The sequence below is a fragment of the Mastigoproctus giganteus genome, chromosome 3 (genome assembly GCF_048544385.1).
Source record: "Mastigoproctus giganteus isolate SK-2022 chromosome 3, ASM4854438v1, whole genome shotgun sequence".
In the NCBI taxonomy this organism is placed as follows: domain Eukaryota; kingdom Metazoa; phylum Arthropoda; class Arachnida; order Uropygi; family Thelyphonidae; genus Mastigoproctus; species Mastigoproctus giganteus.
In genome coordinates this window covers 151,284,877-151,304,055 of record NC_143577.1, presented here as the reverse complement: position 1 = coordinate 151,304,055, position 19,179 = coordinate 151,284,877, and the positions used below count along the sequence as shown (strand labels likewise).

Genomic DNA, 19,179 nt, shown 5'->3' with positions numbered 1-19,179 from the left:
ATTGAGGAAAGACAGATGTAGGATAGATGTGCGGAAATTTGCCTTTAGCCAGCGGGTGGTTAGTAGGTGGAACAGACTTCCATCCCTTGTCGTGGAAGTTGATAGCCTAAATAAGTTTAAGGCTCAGCTGGACAGGTATTTCGAACGAACAGAGGAGTGAAGTGGAAGTGGTTATTTTTTATTTATTTATTTTTCTTTATTTTTGGCTGATGCTGCATAAGCTTGCTTTCTTGCATCAAATGCCTCTACTAATGCTAATGCTAATGTAGAAATTATTCCCTAAATCCAGCTCATGAGTGACCCTTTCAAAATAGCGAACCGGATTTGTTAAACATGATTTTGCCTTTACAAAACCATGCTGGGTATCCTTGAGAATTTCAATTCTATCCAAATGATCCTGAATTCCACCCTTGATCACTGCCTCCATGATTTTCCCTACCACTGAAGTCAGACCGACAGGTCGATAATTTCCCACTTCACTCTTAGAACCACCCTTATGTATGGGAGATACATTGGCACTCTTCCAATCCAACGGAATCTCCCCACAGGGTCTAGTGATGCTCGCATAATGAGCCACAATGGTTCAATGCACTCACTTGCCGCCTCCCTTAAGATTATAGGGTACATTCCATCAACTCCAGAAGCCTTACTTACTGGCCTGTAGGCTCGAAAGTTTTTCATTAAACAATCTTGCGAAATTTCAATATTATTAATTAGATATTTTTCAACTTCGATCCTACAATTTCCCATTGTCACAAAAGGTTTGTCAACTGTAAATATTGATGTAAAATAACTGTTGAGTTCATCTGCAACGGCAGCTGGTGTATTTAATAATATCCCCTTTCCCTTACGTAACGGTCCGATCTGGTTTGTCCTGCTCTTCTTAGCATTTATATATGTGAAGAATTCCTTACCCCCCCGGCTTTTGATAGCGATTTCTCATAAACTGCCATTGCCTTTCGAACCTTTTCTGTGGCTCTATTACAGATCATCTTGTAGCTGTTATAGGCTTCAGTACTTTTTATTGCTCTGTAACTTTTCCATGCCACCTTTTTCTGCTCAAGTAATGTGGCAACTTCATTAATCATCCAAGTTATACCCGGGGGCTCACATCTGGTGACTATGGGCATGGTACACCCAGGGTCCTGAGCTGGATATCACCATTCTTCTCTTTCTTGGTGATTCCCGTCTCTCTCTCTCTCTCAGGGTGGCTCAGGAATTTTTTTTTTTTTTTTTTTGGCCGGTGCAGCATAAGCTTCAGGCTTCCTTGCACCATATAGCTAATAATAATAATAATAATAATAACTTGGAACCTTCCTAGTGAAGTATTTGGTTTAATGGTAAATACACATTCAAGACGTCTGTGATTAATGTTTTAAAAGCATACCACAGTTCAATTGTATTCGTTCTCTATGCGATATTAATAGAGGACATGTAGCACCTTAAGGCACCGTAATTTCCTTTTTCTGAAATTATAACCCATTCCTTTGCCTTTTACTACTGCTACTTCTCTCTCTTCATCATCCACCGTAGAACTCGGTGATCACTTCCTGCTACTGGTTCCTCTTTGTCAGCCCTGTTATGTCATCTGATTCATGGGTGGTGATGATGAGGTCAAGGATATTCTTTTCTCTAGTACTTTCCCTGACATGTTGAGACAAATAACAGTCATCTAGTTGATTTTAAAAAAAAATTGTTCCCCATGTGGAGTTTCCTTCCCATCTACTCCAATCAATTAGAGGCAAATTGAAATAACCCATAATAAGACATTGACGCTTACTTGCCCATTTCATTTGCACGTAGAGGCTTTCGTCATATTCTTCACAATCACCTGGTCTGCAGATTATTCCTACTCGCATTAACCAGCAGTTCGAATTCGCACATTTTGTTGACGACACTTCTAACATTACTATATAAACAATTAAGACTTACTGTTCTTGTATATTTAACAACCCTAACACAACCCTTGAAGTTTTTTAGGCTCTCTTCCCTGGCATTAGCTACCTACTCACTTGAAATGTTTCTGCCCCCAGAACATCTAGATAATATGTCCAGTTGGGGTAACAGATAAGAACTCTTGAGGTATGTGCAAGAGCTACTTTGACCAATATTATCAGATTCACGCGTGTCAGTATTACCCACATCCCCCTAACTAGCAGTTTCCCTGAACCTTTAAGGTATCCTCAATAATACTGGCAAAAACTTTTGCACCACCTTTGTTTAAGTGTATTCCGTCTCTACAAAAACAAATTCCGTCTACCTACAAGTGTGGGCCAAGCTGATAAAAATTTCCCCCCAAAAGCCTTGCAGAGTCTTGAGTTAATCCACAAGACTTTTAACATATAATCCCTCCTATCGTGTCTGGACACATAGACATTGTGTCCTATCTCGCGGCATTTCCTCAGCTGGTCCTGTATTTTTCCAACAAGTCATCAGATCGCGTACGTTTAATTTCATTAGTCCCCACATGAATAATAATATTCTCTTTACCCCCTTAAAATCTGACAATTTGCTGGTGACATTATTAATAGTTGCTCCCGGCAGACGTACCCTGGTTATACTCCACCTATCCTTATTACAAAAAATATTCCCCGTTTCCCCGACAGTAGTCTCCTAATAAAACAAAGTCCTTTTGACCAGAGTAGTTTGCACTTGGTTTTTCTGTTTTGAGGCCCGAATCGGGAGTGCATCGCTTGGTAGATTGCTGGAGTCTTGAGTCCCTGACGAGCTCCCAGATGTATTATTTTCGAGGGCAAGCACCCGTTTTTTCAGTGACTCAAATTGTTCCATCGGTGCACCGAATTAGCATTAGCATTAGTAGAGGCATTTGATGCAAGAAAGCAAGCTTATGCAGCATCAGCCAAAAAAAAAAGAAAAAGAAAAAAAAAAATAAATAAAATATAACCACTTCCATTTCACCCCTCTGTTCGTTCGAAATACCTGTCCAGCTGAGCCTTAAACTTATTTAGGCTATCAACTTCCACGACAAGGGATGGAAGTCTGTTCCACCAGCCAACCACCCGCTTTAGCCAGCGGGTGGTTAGTTGGTGGAACAGACTTGGTGGAAAAGAATTGTAATTTAAGATGCACTCCTTACATCGGTGCACTCCTTACATCGATCACAAAGAAAAGAATCCCCAGGTGAGCTATGATTAGTCACCAGGTCGACCTTGGAAAAAATTACACAGGTTCCGCAACGGATTAAATCATGACTCAACCGTACATCGCCATCGGCTATTTCCGAGTCAAGATACCCTGTGACGTGTTTAAGGCAGATCTCGTAATTACCATTATAAAATTAGTTAAATATCAACGAAAATTAACTTGAAAAAATGATATCTATAATATTATAAAAATCAAATTGTTACAGAAAAACCTATAACAAAATAATCCAACAATATACTAAATAAATCAAATAAGACTAGATGCATTTAGGGCTAATATTTATATTTATAAATATATTTATCTAATATTTACAAGATGCCACCTTATATGAAATGGGTGCGTATTAATGATGCTATTGCACTTAATATATACATAGTCATAAATCAAATATTTAAAAGCAATAATCAACAGTAATCCAACTGAGGAGCCCTGACATGTTTCCCCAACCTATTTTCGTGTCATGAAGAAATTTGGATTTAATCTGGATTTAAGTTCTTCTAATTTATTTTTTCTAAGTTCACTATTCGGGGGAAAATCCGATTGGTATTTACCATGGAGTGCGTTGAAGTGCTTTTCTAAATTTCCTTTTTTGGGTATACCCAAAAAAAGGAAAGGAAAAAAGTATAGCCACGGAAGCATTGCAAATCAAACAGCAACATTTTTCTTTCACCATTACAAAAAAGTATTCTAGTTTCCGCTCTTGATGAAAATGATACGTTTTACTCTTTTTCGTAGTATTCATTTTAAATCAAAAAGGATAAAATTAACATATAAGTACTGTCCAGTTATTAAATCAGCAAAAGCAACGCTTACCGTTTAAAACACTTTAAGTTGCGCGAACCGGAAAAATATTCTGTCTGAGCAGCTAACGTTGATGAAGAGAATTCCACAATGAGGAAGTTGTTTCCAAACACACTACCGTTTATTGCTCTGTTTTGTTATATCCTTATAAGAATGAGTTTTGAATGCTTTTGCGATATTTTTCTAAAGCTATTTCTGGAGGTCACGATCATAAAACAATAAAAACAATTTGCACTTTTCTGTTAGCTGATTTTAAACAACTTTTATTTAATTATATATATATATATATATATATTAATTAAATTTTATATATTTTATTGAATTTTATTCTTGTTATACAACATTTATTTTCTTTTATTTTAATATTTTAACATATAGTTATACGATCAGCACGCATGTATTTTATTTTATTTTATATTATATTATCACAATAAAGACGTTTTACAGATTCGAGTCAGTGTTATTTAATAGCATTACAGATGAATTGCAGAGTTCCGTAATCCAGAGGCCTTTTCAATGTACTACTGGGATCCGTAATCCAATCTGGATCGTAAAAGTGCACGCAATCGAAAATGGTGCATTGGTCCAGCAAGAATTTTGTGCCTAGAATAGCATTTTTTCCAAGCCGTTCAACAAAAGTGTTGCAGTTGTAAGCGTAATCATCTAATTACACATTAGATGATGATTATTTTAAATATTCTTATATTCATGTAGATGGAGGCGTCCCACATTAGATGACGATGTACTGTGCAGATGACACACATTAGATGACGATTGACATGTTGATGTAGGAGTCACTTGTTAGATGACGATGTACTGTGCAAGTGACATATTAGATGACGATTGAACTTGCACTTGACGATGCAGATGATGGCTTAGATGAAGATTTAACGATCTTTGATGATGATCTAAGACTAGGATCGAACTGAAATCTCAGTTTCAATGAAACAACCCTAGCTACTGAAATAAGTTCAGTGAATTCCACTCCTACTCTGTGTCCAGAGGAGAAATAAAAAAAGATTTCTTGCCATCATGTTAGAGCAGTTTTGAATGATTGGTTTATACCGGTGAAACCGGTATATTGGTTCATCAACCGGTGAAATACCACCACTTTGCTTATTGGAGGCTTGAAGTGGTGAAACCCATGTTTAGTCTCTAGAGCAAAGTTTCCGGCATCCCCCCCCCCCATACTTCTCCTTCAACCCATGCACGGTACTAAGGTTTTGATGGGTTTTGATGCCTTTCGTGTTTGGGTTTTTCATAAAAAAAAAAAAAAAAAAAATATGGAACTGGGAAAGATTGTTTTTGGAGGCTGTTGATTTTGCACTTCTATCAGTTCTTCGTTTCATTTTATTCCTTTGTGTTGTGGTATATTTGTGTCCCAGCACAAAAGTATTTCTTGTTTTCTTGTTGATTTTGCAGTTCTGTCAGCTTTGTTTCATTTTATTCTTTGTGTCCTGTATCCAGCACAAAAGTATTTCTTGTTTTTCTTTAGTTAAGTCTGTTATTATGTTTAATTTGCTCAAGACAGTTCTTGGGCAATATATCCCATCCAGTGATGGGATATATTGTTGGTGATTTGTATGGCTTGTATTACACTTAATGAATCACAGTATATTATTGTTCTCAAACGATATGTGGTTTTTAAGTGCTCCAGTACTATTTGAACTTCTACTAATAATTCATTATAGACACTGCATTCTTTTGGAAGTTGGGTTGACAGTGTAATGTCTGGAAAAACTGCTGATGCTCCTACATGGTTCTCTGATTTTGATCTCTGTGGAATATTGAGTTCTATTAAAGTTGATGTCTGACAAAGTATTTTTATTCCAGATTTGTGTGGAAAGTTAAAAAGCTGTTTACTACATGCTCTTCTGTAGTTGAATAATTATAAGAAGAAGAAATCTTTATTGTACAATAAAACTTACTTATTCTAGGTACTGCAATACCATGGCAACTCGTTTTGAAGGTAGAGCATAATATGAGACACAGAGCAAATGATCGTAGTTTTTTACCTAACTGATCTCTTTCGAATGGAATATAGAAGCCCGAGAGAGGTTTTGGGGATATTGTCCCAGATATGGGAACAATTTTCTGTGGTAGGGTGGTTTTTGCGATTTGTACAGAATGAATATCGCTGCTTAGAAGAAAAGTAATGCTGAGAGTGTAAGAGAAAACCCAGTTTTTTAGATGCAGAGGAAGCAATATTTGTAGTGTGCTTATGCCAAGAGAGATTGGAAGTAAGGTAGTTCCCAATAGAGATATATGATCCTACATAGAAATTAGATTGTCATTGAAGATAAGCATAGGAAGAGAAGTATCTTTTTTGTGAGATAAAAAAAAAAATCCGATTTACTCTGAGAGAGAGAGAGCCGATACTTGCCAGATGTGACCCCGTAGGGCGAAAAGACAGGTATAAGTTTTGGAATGTCATAATGGCAGAACAGCTCCGATGGCTCTACCACAGGACCAACAGTCATGCAACATTTCCCAGAAATTGGGTACATTTGGGCTTGTGAAATAAATTCTCCATCATTTCAGTTTAAGATAATTGTGAAATGCAAATCCAATTAGTTCACTAACAAGTATAAAAATGATTTTTTAGAATGCTTCAGATCAAATTAAATCATCCAAAAAGGCAACAAAAGTGAATTGCTTGCCTGCTTGAAATTAGACTAACTGTAAAATGATTGTTAACGAATAAAACATTGTTACCAACATAGCCGGTTGCACTTGCCCATCTTTCTCACAGCATGAAATCTAGCAATTAGAACATAACGGGGACCAGGTCATATGTGATGTAAGTACCTTGAATGGAATTCCATCAAATAATGTGTGTGCAGTTTTCCTTCATGGCCATAGAGCAAACGATTCCCAGCCTCTTTAGATTTCAAGTTTATGTGATTTAAATCGTGTATATAAAGTGCTTAGCATCATAATACACAGCCATTTCTGAATAAACAGAAAATTTTTAAGGTGGCATCGTTTTAGGTTATATCTCATATTGTGAATGCCTTCACAACGAGTTGCCATGATATAGTTGCCATCATATTGTGAAGGCATTCACAATATGAGATATAACCTAAAACGATGCCACCTTAAAAATTTTCTGTTTATTCAGAAATGGCTGTGTATTATGATGCTAAGCACTTTATATACATAGTCTAAATTTGTTTGCAGCTTGAGGCTCTAGCCCTAAATGCGCCTTAGCCTTAGTGATTTAAATCGTTAATGTAAATTTAAATCTTTAGGGCACGAAAACCTATATTGGTCTCTCATGCAATTTTACACCTGGTTGCATAAAATGGTGAAGAACATTTTCAAGTTACACTCAACCGAAGCTCATGCACCCACAGTATATTGTATCTGTAATGTGCTGGATGACTGTTTTCTACAGCAACATGTTCGAGAGGCAAACAGAGGAAGTAATACTATTGATCAGATTATCAGCAGTGATTATTCATGCATAAAAAAATTGCAGATAAAGGAACCACTGGGTAACAGTGATCACAATGTACTGATGTGGGAATTACTTAAAGATGTAACTACCATCAAGGCTAAAGGGAAGGGCTTTTGCTTTCATAAAGGTGACTACAGGGGTTTCAGACAGTTTTTAAATTCTGTACAGTGGGATCAACTGATGATGTTACCAATGTTGAATTCTAAATGGGAAGCCTTCAGGGACTTAATTTTGGAGGCCACTAGGCTTTTCATTCCAACTAAGAAATACTGTTCAAGGTTGAGGCCTAAATGGATGTCGGATGAATTAATGAGGCTCGCGCAAAGAAGAAAAATGTATGGGATGCATATAAAGTATCAGATGACACAGAAACCTATGGCAGATATAAACTAGTCTGAAATCAAGTCACAAAGGAAGTTAGGCAGGTGAAGGCAGATTACAAGAAATCTTTGGAAAAGGATGCAAAGAAAAACAGCAAAGAGTTCTTTACTTATGTAAACTCTAGAAGAAAAGGGATGAATCAGATTAGACCACTTAACACGGATGGGTTGACTATTGATGATCATGCTCAGGTAGCTGATAAACTGAATGAGTATTTTCCATCTACATTCACACATGAGGAATTATTCAATGAGAGGAGTGCCAAATGTTTATCAAACTGTAACAGGGAGCTAAGTGATTTTGTAATAACTGAGAGCAAAATGGAGGAGAAATTGTTGAAGTTAAACATTAAAAAGGCACCTGGGTTAGACGGGATCTATCCAGTTATATTAAGGGAGGCAGCAAAGGAAGTAAGCAAACCCTTAGCCATAATTATGGACCTCATGCAAATATACTTGGTGCAAATGTATCACCAATTCATAAAGGGGGTTCAAAAGGTGACGTGACACAAGTAACTATAGACCTGTTAGTGTAACTTGTGTTCCGGGGAAAATAATGGAATCACTGGTTAAAGAAGCATTGCAGGATCATCTAGACAAGACTGCAGTAATAGTTAAGACACAGCATGGGTTTTTTAAATGGAGGTCTTGTCTGACCAATTTGACTGGACACTATGATGTGGTCACAAAGGAACTGAATGCTAAAAATAATTTTCATATCATATATTTGGATTTCAGGAAAGCTTTTGATGCTGTTGCACATGGAAGACTGCTGTAAAAATTGGGGAGATATGACATTAATGGTAAATTGCTACAATGGATAAAGGGATGGTTGAGTGGGAGACAACAGAGAGTGGTAATCAATGGACACTGCTCTTCGTGGGCAAATGTTATTAGTGGAGTTCCACATGGTTCGGCGTTGGGTCCATTGTTGTTTTGTATATTTATCAATGATATTGATGAAGGTATATGAGGTTTAATGTCCAGATTTGTAGATGATACAAAGATTGGCAGGGTTGTTAACTATAGTAAAGACAGTATGCTACTCCAATTGGATCTAGATAAGTTGGGCAAATGGGCTGAGAAGTGGTAACTGAAGTTTAACATTGACAAATGCAAAGTACTGCATATGGGTTGCAATAACCGAAGAGAAATGTACCAACACTGTGGTACTACACTCAGGGAAGTGGAAAGTGAAAAAGACCTGGGGGTAATTATGCAGTCAGATATGAAGTTTGCTGAGCAGTGCAGGCAGACAGGCAGGTCATAGAGTCTTGTCAATGATATGTAGGAATTTTTCTAGTAGGGACAGGGAGATGAGTATCCTGTCATCTCCGTATCCTGATGAGTTATACAAGGCAATGGTCAGGTCACACCTAGAGTACTGTGCACAGGTCCACATTTTAGGAAGGATGTAGAGTTGCTAGAATGAGTACAAAGAAGGACAACAAGATTGGTGAGAGGAACAAGGGGTGGTCTTACCATGAAAGGCTTAAATTCTGCAAATTGCAGGGCCTGGAGAGTAGGCACCTGTGAGGTGATCTGATTGAGGTGTATAAGGCTTTGAATGGGTTGAGTAAGCCGAATGCTGATGAGATTCTCTCTCTTGCTCAGATTAAGAACCTGATTGGGCACAGTTTCAAATTGAGGAAAGACAGTTGTAGAATAGATGTGTGGAAACTTGCCTTTAGCCAGCAGGTAGTTGATTGGTGGAACAGACTTCCATCTTTTGTTGTGGAATTTGATAGCCTAAATAAATTTAAGGTGAGCTGGACAGGCATTTAGAACAAATGGAGAGGTGAAATGGTAGGTTTTTTTTTGGCTGATGCTGCATAAGCTTGCTTTCTTGCATTGTATGCCTCTGCTAATGCTAATGAAAACTTAAGTTTCCGGAAAAGCCATGCTACCCTTTCCAAGACAGACTACCTCTGTGAAGGGTGGGTAGGATAGGATAGGATAGAGAAAGAGAAAGAATGATTGTCAGTCTATCTGTGAGGGAAGAAAATTACATCCCAAAAACTTAGCACGACCGACTTCACCCCTTGATGATTCATTTCTCTTCTTACCCTATCTAGATATAAAATTTAATTCCCCATGGAAGACTCAAGTGTTTAGGGCATAAGCCCTAAACACTTATGGAAGTTATTTTATACATAACATTAGTGACTTATAAACAAATTTTGTATGGTCTCAATTTATATGAATTATTTATAGAAAGAACTTATAGTACCGATTATTTTGATCATTAAATTTTAGCAATATCTTATTAATAAGCTATTGCTAAAATTTAATGATGGTTCTTCTTTTATTTATTTGTATTTTTATAATTTTCTATATGTAGTTTGCATTGCACTTACTAATCAGTATAGGTAGGGCTATTTAGGCTATGGCACTTCATTTTTATATTTATTTACTATATTCATTTTTAGTTACACAGTACTTTAATGTACACAGAATTACTTCTTTTGATTGATAACCAGGCTTTCTGCAAAAAATCAACTGTTTAAATAAATGAAAAAAATTGCATTATTATTATTATTTTTCATAAAAAATTTTCATTTAAGGTGGATGTGCTCTATATCATCCTTGGGAATCCCTTATTGTTGGAGCTGTAGGGTCATTATTAGCCAACATAACTATGCCTTTACTTGATCGAGTGCGGATTGATGATCCTGTTGGAGCAATTTCTGTGCATGCTGTGGGATCCATTTGGGGGATGCTGGCAGTAGGTCTTTTTGTCGAGCAGGATTCATTAATGCAGTTGAGCCACGGACTTGCAGGACTTTTTCGCGGTGGAGGATGGTATCTTTTGGGAATACAAGTACTAACCATAGTCACTGTGGCTGTATGGAGTATGACAGCTACTTTTTTGCTGCTGTTTGTAAGTTTTTAATATGTGTTAAGTAGAATTGTGTGTGTGTTGCAGAATCAGATGACAATTTGTAAATGTTTATGTTTAGAACTATCAGTTAGGCACACACATTTCCAAATATAAAATTATAGAGTACACCACAATTAGCCTCAGTATGGTTAAAAAAATTCTAAAAGTTTTCTAGAGAAATTAATATAATGTGATTGTGTGCAGCTTTACTCTTCCAGGTGATTTTAGGATAACGGTGTTCAACCCATGATCCATTCTTTCACATTTTGCAGCTGTGGCTAGACAGTCTTATGTGTTACACTTTCCGCAAGTTTAAAACAAGTATTACAAATTATAGTGGTTAATCCTTAGAATGATTCACTTCCAATTGATCATTGCAGAGGCGTGGTGTGATGGACAGGGTTAGCCCCCCCCTTTCATCAGTTGCTTTCATAAGCTGCTAGTGCAAACCCCCTTGCTGCTGGATTTAAATCAGAAACTCATTTTCCAATTTTAATTCAGCAGCAAGGAGGGAGAGAAATGCAAAAAACCCAATAAATTATCCACAACTATGCACCTTCCAATCAGTGAAAAGAAAGCAATGGGTTGGAGGGGCTAGGCTGTGTCCATCACTGTTTTGTGCAATGATCCATGGGAAGGGGGCAAACCCATTCTAAAGTTTAACCATCATAGTTAAAAATTTTACATAGACTTTTCAAGTTATTCATTTTTGGTAATACTATTTGAATGTTCTGTATTGATTTCTTGTTATTAAATATTTTCCTTAGTGTTTAATAATATAATTATAACCATATAATAAGAATGTTATTAGTGTCATATAATATTTGTTGGATTTTTTTGTATTTAATTATTAAATGTAATAAATAAATAAACTGTAAATATAAAACTTATAACAAAAATTAGATTCCACTTCAAAAAATTAGTGGTGGTAAGAAACTGTTCTTGCAGCTGTAGATAGCTCACCACGAGAACCTATGCTACTTGCAACCTTCGACATTTTATATGCTTTGGCCTCTAGCCAAAGACACCTGATCTAGGCCATTCTACCAATGAAACATCCAAGGAGACAAGGTTGCAATGAACAGCAGGACTGCTATTTGGATACTGCAGATATAGTCTAAAGCACTGATGAAGTTGACAATTCAGATCACGTGTGAGCATGTATATGCAGAATTTTGGCAAAGTCTGGTAGTTTACAGCAATCAAATTGCCAGCTTGCTCGTTCTACATCTGTGTAACACACACAAATGTAGAACGAGCAAGGTCTGATTTTTCTACATAACCTCCGAGATACCCAACAATCAAATTAAAATAAAATCATTAAAAAAAAGGAGAAAGGTGGCACTCACCCTCACACCCACCAAAGGATGAACACCACTTCCACATTACATAAATGAATCGAAATATAGACAAGGCCAGCACTATCACTTTTTCAGGGAACATCAATGTTTGTGAATTCTGAAAACTGTATTTCAGTCAGCGATTGCTATCCAGCCAAATGTTGTTGTTGTTGGTTTAGTGATTTATTAGGCGCATCGGCAACTATGCCAGCCAAATGTTAACTCTATACGACCTGAACACAACTCTATGTGATCTTTACAAAAATAAACAAACTAAATTCGAAAACATAACAAATGCATGGTTATTGTTCCCCTTAAATAAGTCCTGCATGCTTTTGTTACATAATTAGTCCTCTGTGGTAAATTTGACCCAGTTCTAATTAACTAATTAATTCTATAATTTATACTATGCCACAAGCTGAAACTCATTATAGCTGTCAACAGAAGTATTTTCTTTTATTTTCCCATTTCAAATTTCAGAAATATCTATTTATTATTGCACAAATATAAAATATACAGTCCAGTATACACATGCAAATTTTTTTAATAATAAAAAAAATTAATAAGGAAATGCAAATTTAAGTGTCCACTCAGCCAATCGAGAAGCTGAAAAAACTAAAAAACAAAAATATAAAACCAAATTAAATAAAATTTCTGTTTATGCTCACAAGTGGAATTCACAAGATAGATAGAATACAAGAAACAGCACCATATTCAGCAGTTACAGCTTGCACCATAGTCATTAAAAGCACATGTACTTACGTACCCAGGCACCTGACCACTTGGCTATGGCAGCTTGAAAACTCAGTTATGATAAACAGAATGAACAAAAATGAATAAATTATATTTATGTAGAAGAAATATTAAGCTAAACATATTTAAATTGTTTAGAGAAAGTTTTTGGAACTTTTGGATTGTAAACAACATCAGTACAGTAACTGGCTAGTCTTTACAATCTAATACCCCTTCCAATCGATCATTGCGAGTAGCAGGGATTGACAGGTCCACTTCCAGATTGTGAAGACTAGCCAGTTGCTGTACTTACTCACAGGACTACATCTTTCAACAATGCGAAGGAGTGGGCAGAGCCTGTCCATCACTCAGTGTTGCAAAGTCCATGAGCAAGAGCTTGTATTGAAGACTAACCATTCACTGTAATGCTAAGTAAAAAGCAACCAATGGGAGGAGACAGGCCTGCCAATCACTGCTACTCACAACAATTGATTGGAAGGAATACCAGATTGTAAAGACTAAGCCATCATGAAAAAGTGGTTTCCTCATTTTTCCAAAGAAGACTCAATGATATATTGCAATATTCCTGAAGTTATAAACTTTTTTTTTCCCAGAATTTTTTACCAACCAACAGAGTGGAGGCTCTTTACTAACTTAGCATTAGCATTAGCATTAGTAGAGGCATATGATGCAAGAAAGCGAGCTTATTCAGCATCAGCCAAAAAAAAAAAAAAAAAAAAACACACACCACTCCCATTTCACCCCTCCGTTCATTCGAAATACCTGTCCAGTTGAGCTTTAAATTTGTTTAGGCTATCAACTTCAACAACAAGTGATGGAAGTCGGTTCCACCAACCAACCACCCGCTGGCCAAAGGCAAATTTCCGTACATCTATCTGACATCCGTTCTTCCTCAATTTGAATTTATGCCCTCTGAGGTGATTATTCTGAGCAAGATGAAGAATCCCATTGGCATTGAGCATGCTCAAACCATTCAAAGCCTTATACACCTCTATCAGATCACCTCGCCGGTGCCTAGTCTCCAGACTCTGTAATTTGCAAAACTTAAGCCTTTCTTCGTAAGAGCAACCCTTTGTTCCATTCACTAATCTTGTTGCCCTTCTCTGTACCCGTTCCAGCAGCTCTACATCCTTCTTGAAATGAGGCCTCCAGACCTGTATACAGTACTCAAGATGTGGCCTAACCATTGCCTTATACAAGGGAATAATCACCTCCTTATCCCTGCTAGAAAAATTCCTGTATATCATTGACAAGACACCATGAGCTACTCTTGCAGCTCGTCTGCACTGCTCAGAGAACTTCATATCTGCCTGCACAATTACCCCCAGGTCCTTTTCATTCTCCACCACTGTCAGTGTAGTACCGCAGAGTTGATACGTTGCTCTGGGGTTACTGTTTCCCATATGTAGTACTTTACATTTGTCAATGTTAAACTTCATTTGCCACCTCTCAGCCCATCTGTTCAACCTTTCCAGATCCTGTTGCAGCAGCATAGCGTCAGTAGTGTCCTTAACAACCCTGCCAACCTTTGTATCATCTGCAAACTTGGACATTAAACTTGATATACCATCATCAATATCATTCATAAACACCAAAAACAACAATGGACCCAACACTGAACCCTGAGGAACTCCACTAATAACATTAGTCCACGTTGAGCAGTGTCCATTGATTACCACTCTCTGTCTTCTGCCACTCAACCATCCCCTTATCCATAGCAGCAATTTGCCTCCAATGCCACACTGCTCCAATTTGTGCAGCAGTCTTCCATGTGCAACATTATCCAAAACTTATTAAAGCAAAGCCTCAAAGAAAATAAAAAAATAAAAGATTTAAATCTACCCAAAGAATTTGCAGAGCTTTTAGAATCAAGACTGAAATCCAAGAATCTGCTGGTCTTTCCATGATATAAACATCATAAAAAGAATTGGTTCTCCATTTTTCCAAAGAAGACTCAGCGATATATTGCAAAAGAAAACTATAAAACTGACTTACTGAACCAAAGTCTCAAAGAAATTAATATGGAAACAACATAATAGAAACAAGTATTCTTCTATTCATTACACTTAAAAGAAAACTACAAAAATGTTAAGCTTCCTTTGGAAAAAGTTCAATAAAAGGATCATGGTTGGCTAATGTGTGAAGTTTTTAAAGTTATTAGTCTGCTATTTGGCCAACAACTTGGCTGCACAAAAATGCGTTGCTTTCTGTGCGAGTAGGATAATCGGGCAAAAAGTGAATGTTGGGAAAGGAAAATGCAGCCAAGGCAGTCTCTAACCAATTTCAAAGAACATTAAAGACAAGCCAATAGTAGGTGGAAAAGTACTTTTATCTCCTCTACATATAAAGCTAGGTTTAATGAAACAGTTTATCCGAGCCCTGAACAAAGAAGGAAATTGTTTCAAATATGTCTACACTAAACTCACATTGCTTACTTATGAAAAAAAATCAAAGCAGAAATTTTTGGTGGACTTCAAATATACAAGCTGTTGCTAGACTCTGTATCTGAATAAAATCAAATTGAAAGAGATGCCTGGACTTGCTTTAAAAATTTAATGGAAACAATAAGCACCCAAATGATGAGACAATCATGAGTGACATGGGAGAAGTTCAGAAAACTAGGCTACAATATGAATATTAAGGTACACCACTTCTTGTACTCTCACCTCAACTATTCCCCAGAAAAAATAGTTCAAGTTCTTAGATAGTTCAAGTAAAGAGCATGGGGAAAGGTTCCATCAGGATACAAAAAAAAAATAAAAATAAATGGTATCAAGCAGGATATACTGTCAAAATTATGGCTGACTACTACTGGATGCTATAAAGAGGAACACCAAAATTAGCTAACTGAGCAAGTCAAAAAGGTGCAAGTCTAGTCTATCAGAAATCCAGTTTGTGGCCATCCATGCTTGGCAGCAGGATGTAGCCTTTGATATTTCTGTTTTTACATATTTTATTGGTATTTTTCTATAAAAATAACATTTATAAAATCTGTCAAGATTCTGATACAAAAGGAACTAGAAAAACTTTTGAAATTTCCATTAAAAATATAGTTCAAATTACTTATTATTTGTAAAATACCAGAGAACTTTTCTTAAAACACAAGATGAGTGTTAGATATATGGGCTTTTTTTTGGCCACTCATGAACTGATTTTCATAATGCCTTAATTTCATATAGAAACTTGTTCGTTTTCATATGCATTTACTGAGATACATTAGAATGAATGTTTCACCAATGTTTTGTCATAATCAAAGCTACTGACATTTTCCCTTAGCTTCTGAGCACTAGTTCATTTGTTTTATATACCATTTTAAATTTTCAAGCATTAATCTCTTGTTTAGTAGAACTAATAACTATAGAATGACTAAATGTTATATGACTAAAAGTGTGTAAATTATGTTGAATGATTCTAAGCAACAATTAAAAATAAATATCCCTTTTACCTATTTCTCAGGCTATCAACAAGTTAATTCCTATCCGAATGTCTGCAGAAGAGGAAAAGGCAGGAGCTGATCTCATAGAACATAATATTAAGTATCAAATTGATCCTCCAACTTCATATATTCCAACTAAGCTTGATCTGGCAACTATCAGCAGTATTAAAGCAGTGATTGAGTCTGCACGAATAACACCAGCACAGAACAATAGTAATTATATACCTAAATTAAATTCTGCAACTCAAACAGATTATCCACAAAGAGAAAGGAAATCAAGTACCAAAAAGACAAATATCACATTTCACGACCAGAAAAATGCTTCACCAAAACAAGCTTGGGATGAGACAAAAAAAGATAATTACAGTTCACCTCCAAATCAATAAAACTGCACATCATGTCACATAATAATGCTCTCCCATGTTTGAATAAAATTATTTAATACAAAATAATGGAGCATATGACTGTCTCAACTGAAAATCAATTTACATAATTTTAACCATTACGCTCTGATCAAAATCTTCTTCCTCAAAGTGGTGCCATCTATGTATTATTGTCAAATCCAAAATTATGTGAAAATGAGGCACTGTGATCAAGTACTGATGAAAGTACTTTTATGACAATCCACTGAAAATAATCAATGGACAGTGAAAAACGGTTTGCTCTATTTTAAAACAGTGTTTTTAAGGACAAATATATTCAATAATATATTTATGAAAAATAGGGTGCACTATATATTTATGTAGATGCCAGACAAACTTTACTTTCTTTATGCAAAGGACAACAGAGATACATATTTTTTATCCACAAAAGGTTTCTTATACTGTCCAACAACATGTATTGGGACACTAAATTAAAAAAAAAAATTAAATGTGCTCCTAAGTGCTCCAACAACAACTCTCAGGGACACTTTTCTAAGTTTTTGATATAGGGAGACTGTTTATGTTGCTTCATGTTCTCCTATAATGCTGCAAATAGTTTTTGCTTGGACCTAGGACATTTTGTTCTGGCTCTCAATTATTTCTTTCAAATGTCCTATAGGTACTCAATTGAATTCAGATTGAGGCTCTGAGCTGGAAATGGCAGGTTTTACCATTGTTCCTCCTCAAACTACTGTTGTACTGACTATGCTTTGCAACACAGTTTTGCCATGTTTATATAAATATGGCCCCTCTCCAAAGAACTGCTACAATGCAGAATTGTTCAGCTTGTCATGACAGACTCATGATTTCGTCAATGCCAACCAGTGGATCAATTGAATCAGGCCATACCATACCTTATATTACTGGCAAACTTCACTGCTGGTGCAACACAAAACAATGTGGGTGATACTATTCTTTCAGTATATATACATGAAGATGCATTGATATGATGCCTAGACTGCATAATGAAATTCATAACTATTTCACTATCACAGCTGCAATGTCCAATCAGTTCATTTTCTGCACTAGGATAGGTGGTGACACATATCACTAGGATACAGTTTCAGCTTACAGGCAGCTATGCAAGATCATGGTATCCTATTTATGAAGTGTTTTTGTGGTGGTTGTCCTACCCTTATCATTCAGCTCAATAAAGATACCTTTGCAATTTCTTTTTGCTATCTGTTTCAACTGTCAACATGCTCTAGGGATCATTGATAGTGGTCTTCTAGTTTGGGATGAATGTCTGTCCTACTTTTGTCTTCCAGTGAGACACACATTTCCATTAATTGATTTTACATGCCCAGCTCTTTCTGCTATCAGGAGAACAGACCACTCACTACCACACTTTTTTAATGGAATCCAGGTACTTTTCTCAACACATTCTATTCCATCCTATCTGTCACTGAGAGTACATGCTTTTTATATACTACTTTTAACTGATACTGCCATCTCTCATGACTTCTGGAATTAATTGTTACTTTCCGAAGGTGTAGTGTTCCAATACTTGATGGGGGATAGTGTCTGATGTTTTGTGGTTTAACTACTGATATATACAACATATGTCCTAAAAGTTCTAAGTCTACCTGTATAAAAAAAAAAAAATACAAGATATTAACAAAATTATTGGCATTTGTTTCACTCATGGTAGTGTCCTATTTTGATCACTACGAGCAAGCATTGTTGAAAGTAGAAGTGTTCGATGCAGCAACTGAAAGTATTGTATGGAATGTTCTTCATCAGCTCTGTTGTAGTCACTTAAATATGTAAAAGAAAAGATGGAGTAGTGGAAAAACATCAGTTTTTTTTTCTCTCAAAAACTATTGCTTGGGTACTACTGTATATATTAGCACAGCATTTCCCAAACTGTCTTCTGTGGAACACTGGTGTTCCATGCGAATGGAATAATTGTTCTGTAAAAAAATTATAATAATTAATACTTTATTTTTTTTATGTTTTCAATTTAAATTTTGCATGTTTGAAGCAAACAGCACTTTTTGTATGCATATAACTTAACATTATTTTTTTCCGATTATTGACAGATCACATATTGGATATGACATATTCACTCAACACATTTGTATCTTAACTTTTTTATGCTGAACACTGTTGTTAATTTTTAATGCATTTTTATAATACTCTATGTTTTCCTGATATAAATTGTGCATTACTGATATTTTGTTTTTATTTTGATTTTGTTTTCAAAAATAAAATATATTTAAGCATTATGTATTTTTAATTTAAAAAACCAAATAGCTACAAAATAATGTGTTCCATAAATTCCATGAATAAAAAAAAAAGTTTGCCAAATGCCGTATTAGCACATTACAGTGCAAGAGAAATCACTTTCCTGTTGTTCATACCTTAAGGTTTTGCTGATGTTGAACTCAGTTAATAACCAGATGGTGACATGATGGCTGTTCTCAGAATTTTGTGTACACCATAACATCACATGAGTAGAAAGGGTGGCTGACCTAGTATCATCTTTAACTGACTCTCTTCCACTGTAAGAAAGACTGTACCACTTGTTTTTTTTTTTTT

The 19,179-nt window shown here is 36.0% G+C and overlaps 1 protein-coding gene across 1 annotated transcript in view; it reads left to right on the top strand.

Annotated features, from left to right (window-relative positions):
* Positions 1–16,602, top strand: part of LOC150088327 (putative ammonium transporter 2) — an 82,926-nt gene extending 66,324 nt beyond the window's left edge. Inside the window, exons 6-7 of the mRNA XM_090370123.1 lie at positions 10,371–10,687; positions 16,237–16,602. Of these exons, the coding sequence (XP_090226249.1) occupies positions 10,371–10,687; positions 16,237–16,602 (683 nt within the window). The remainder of the gene's footprint in view (positions 1–10,370; positions 10,688–16,236) is intronic.
* Positions 16,603–19,179: the final 2,577 nt, after the last annotated feature.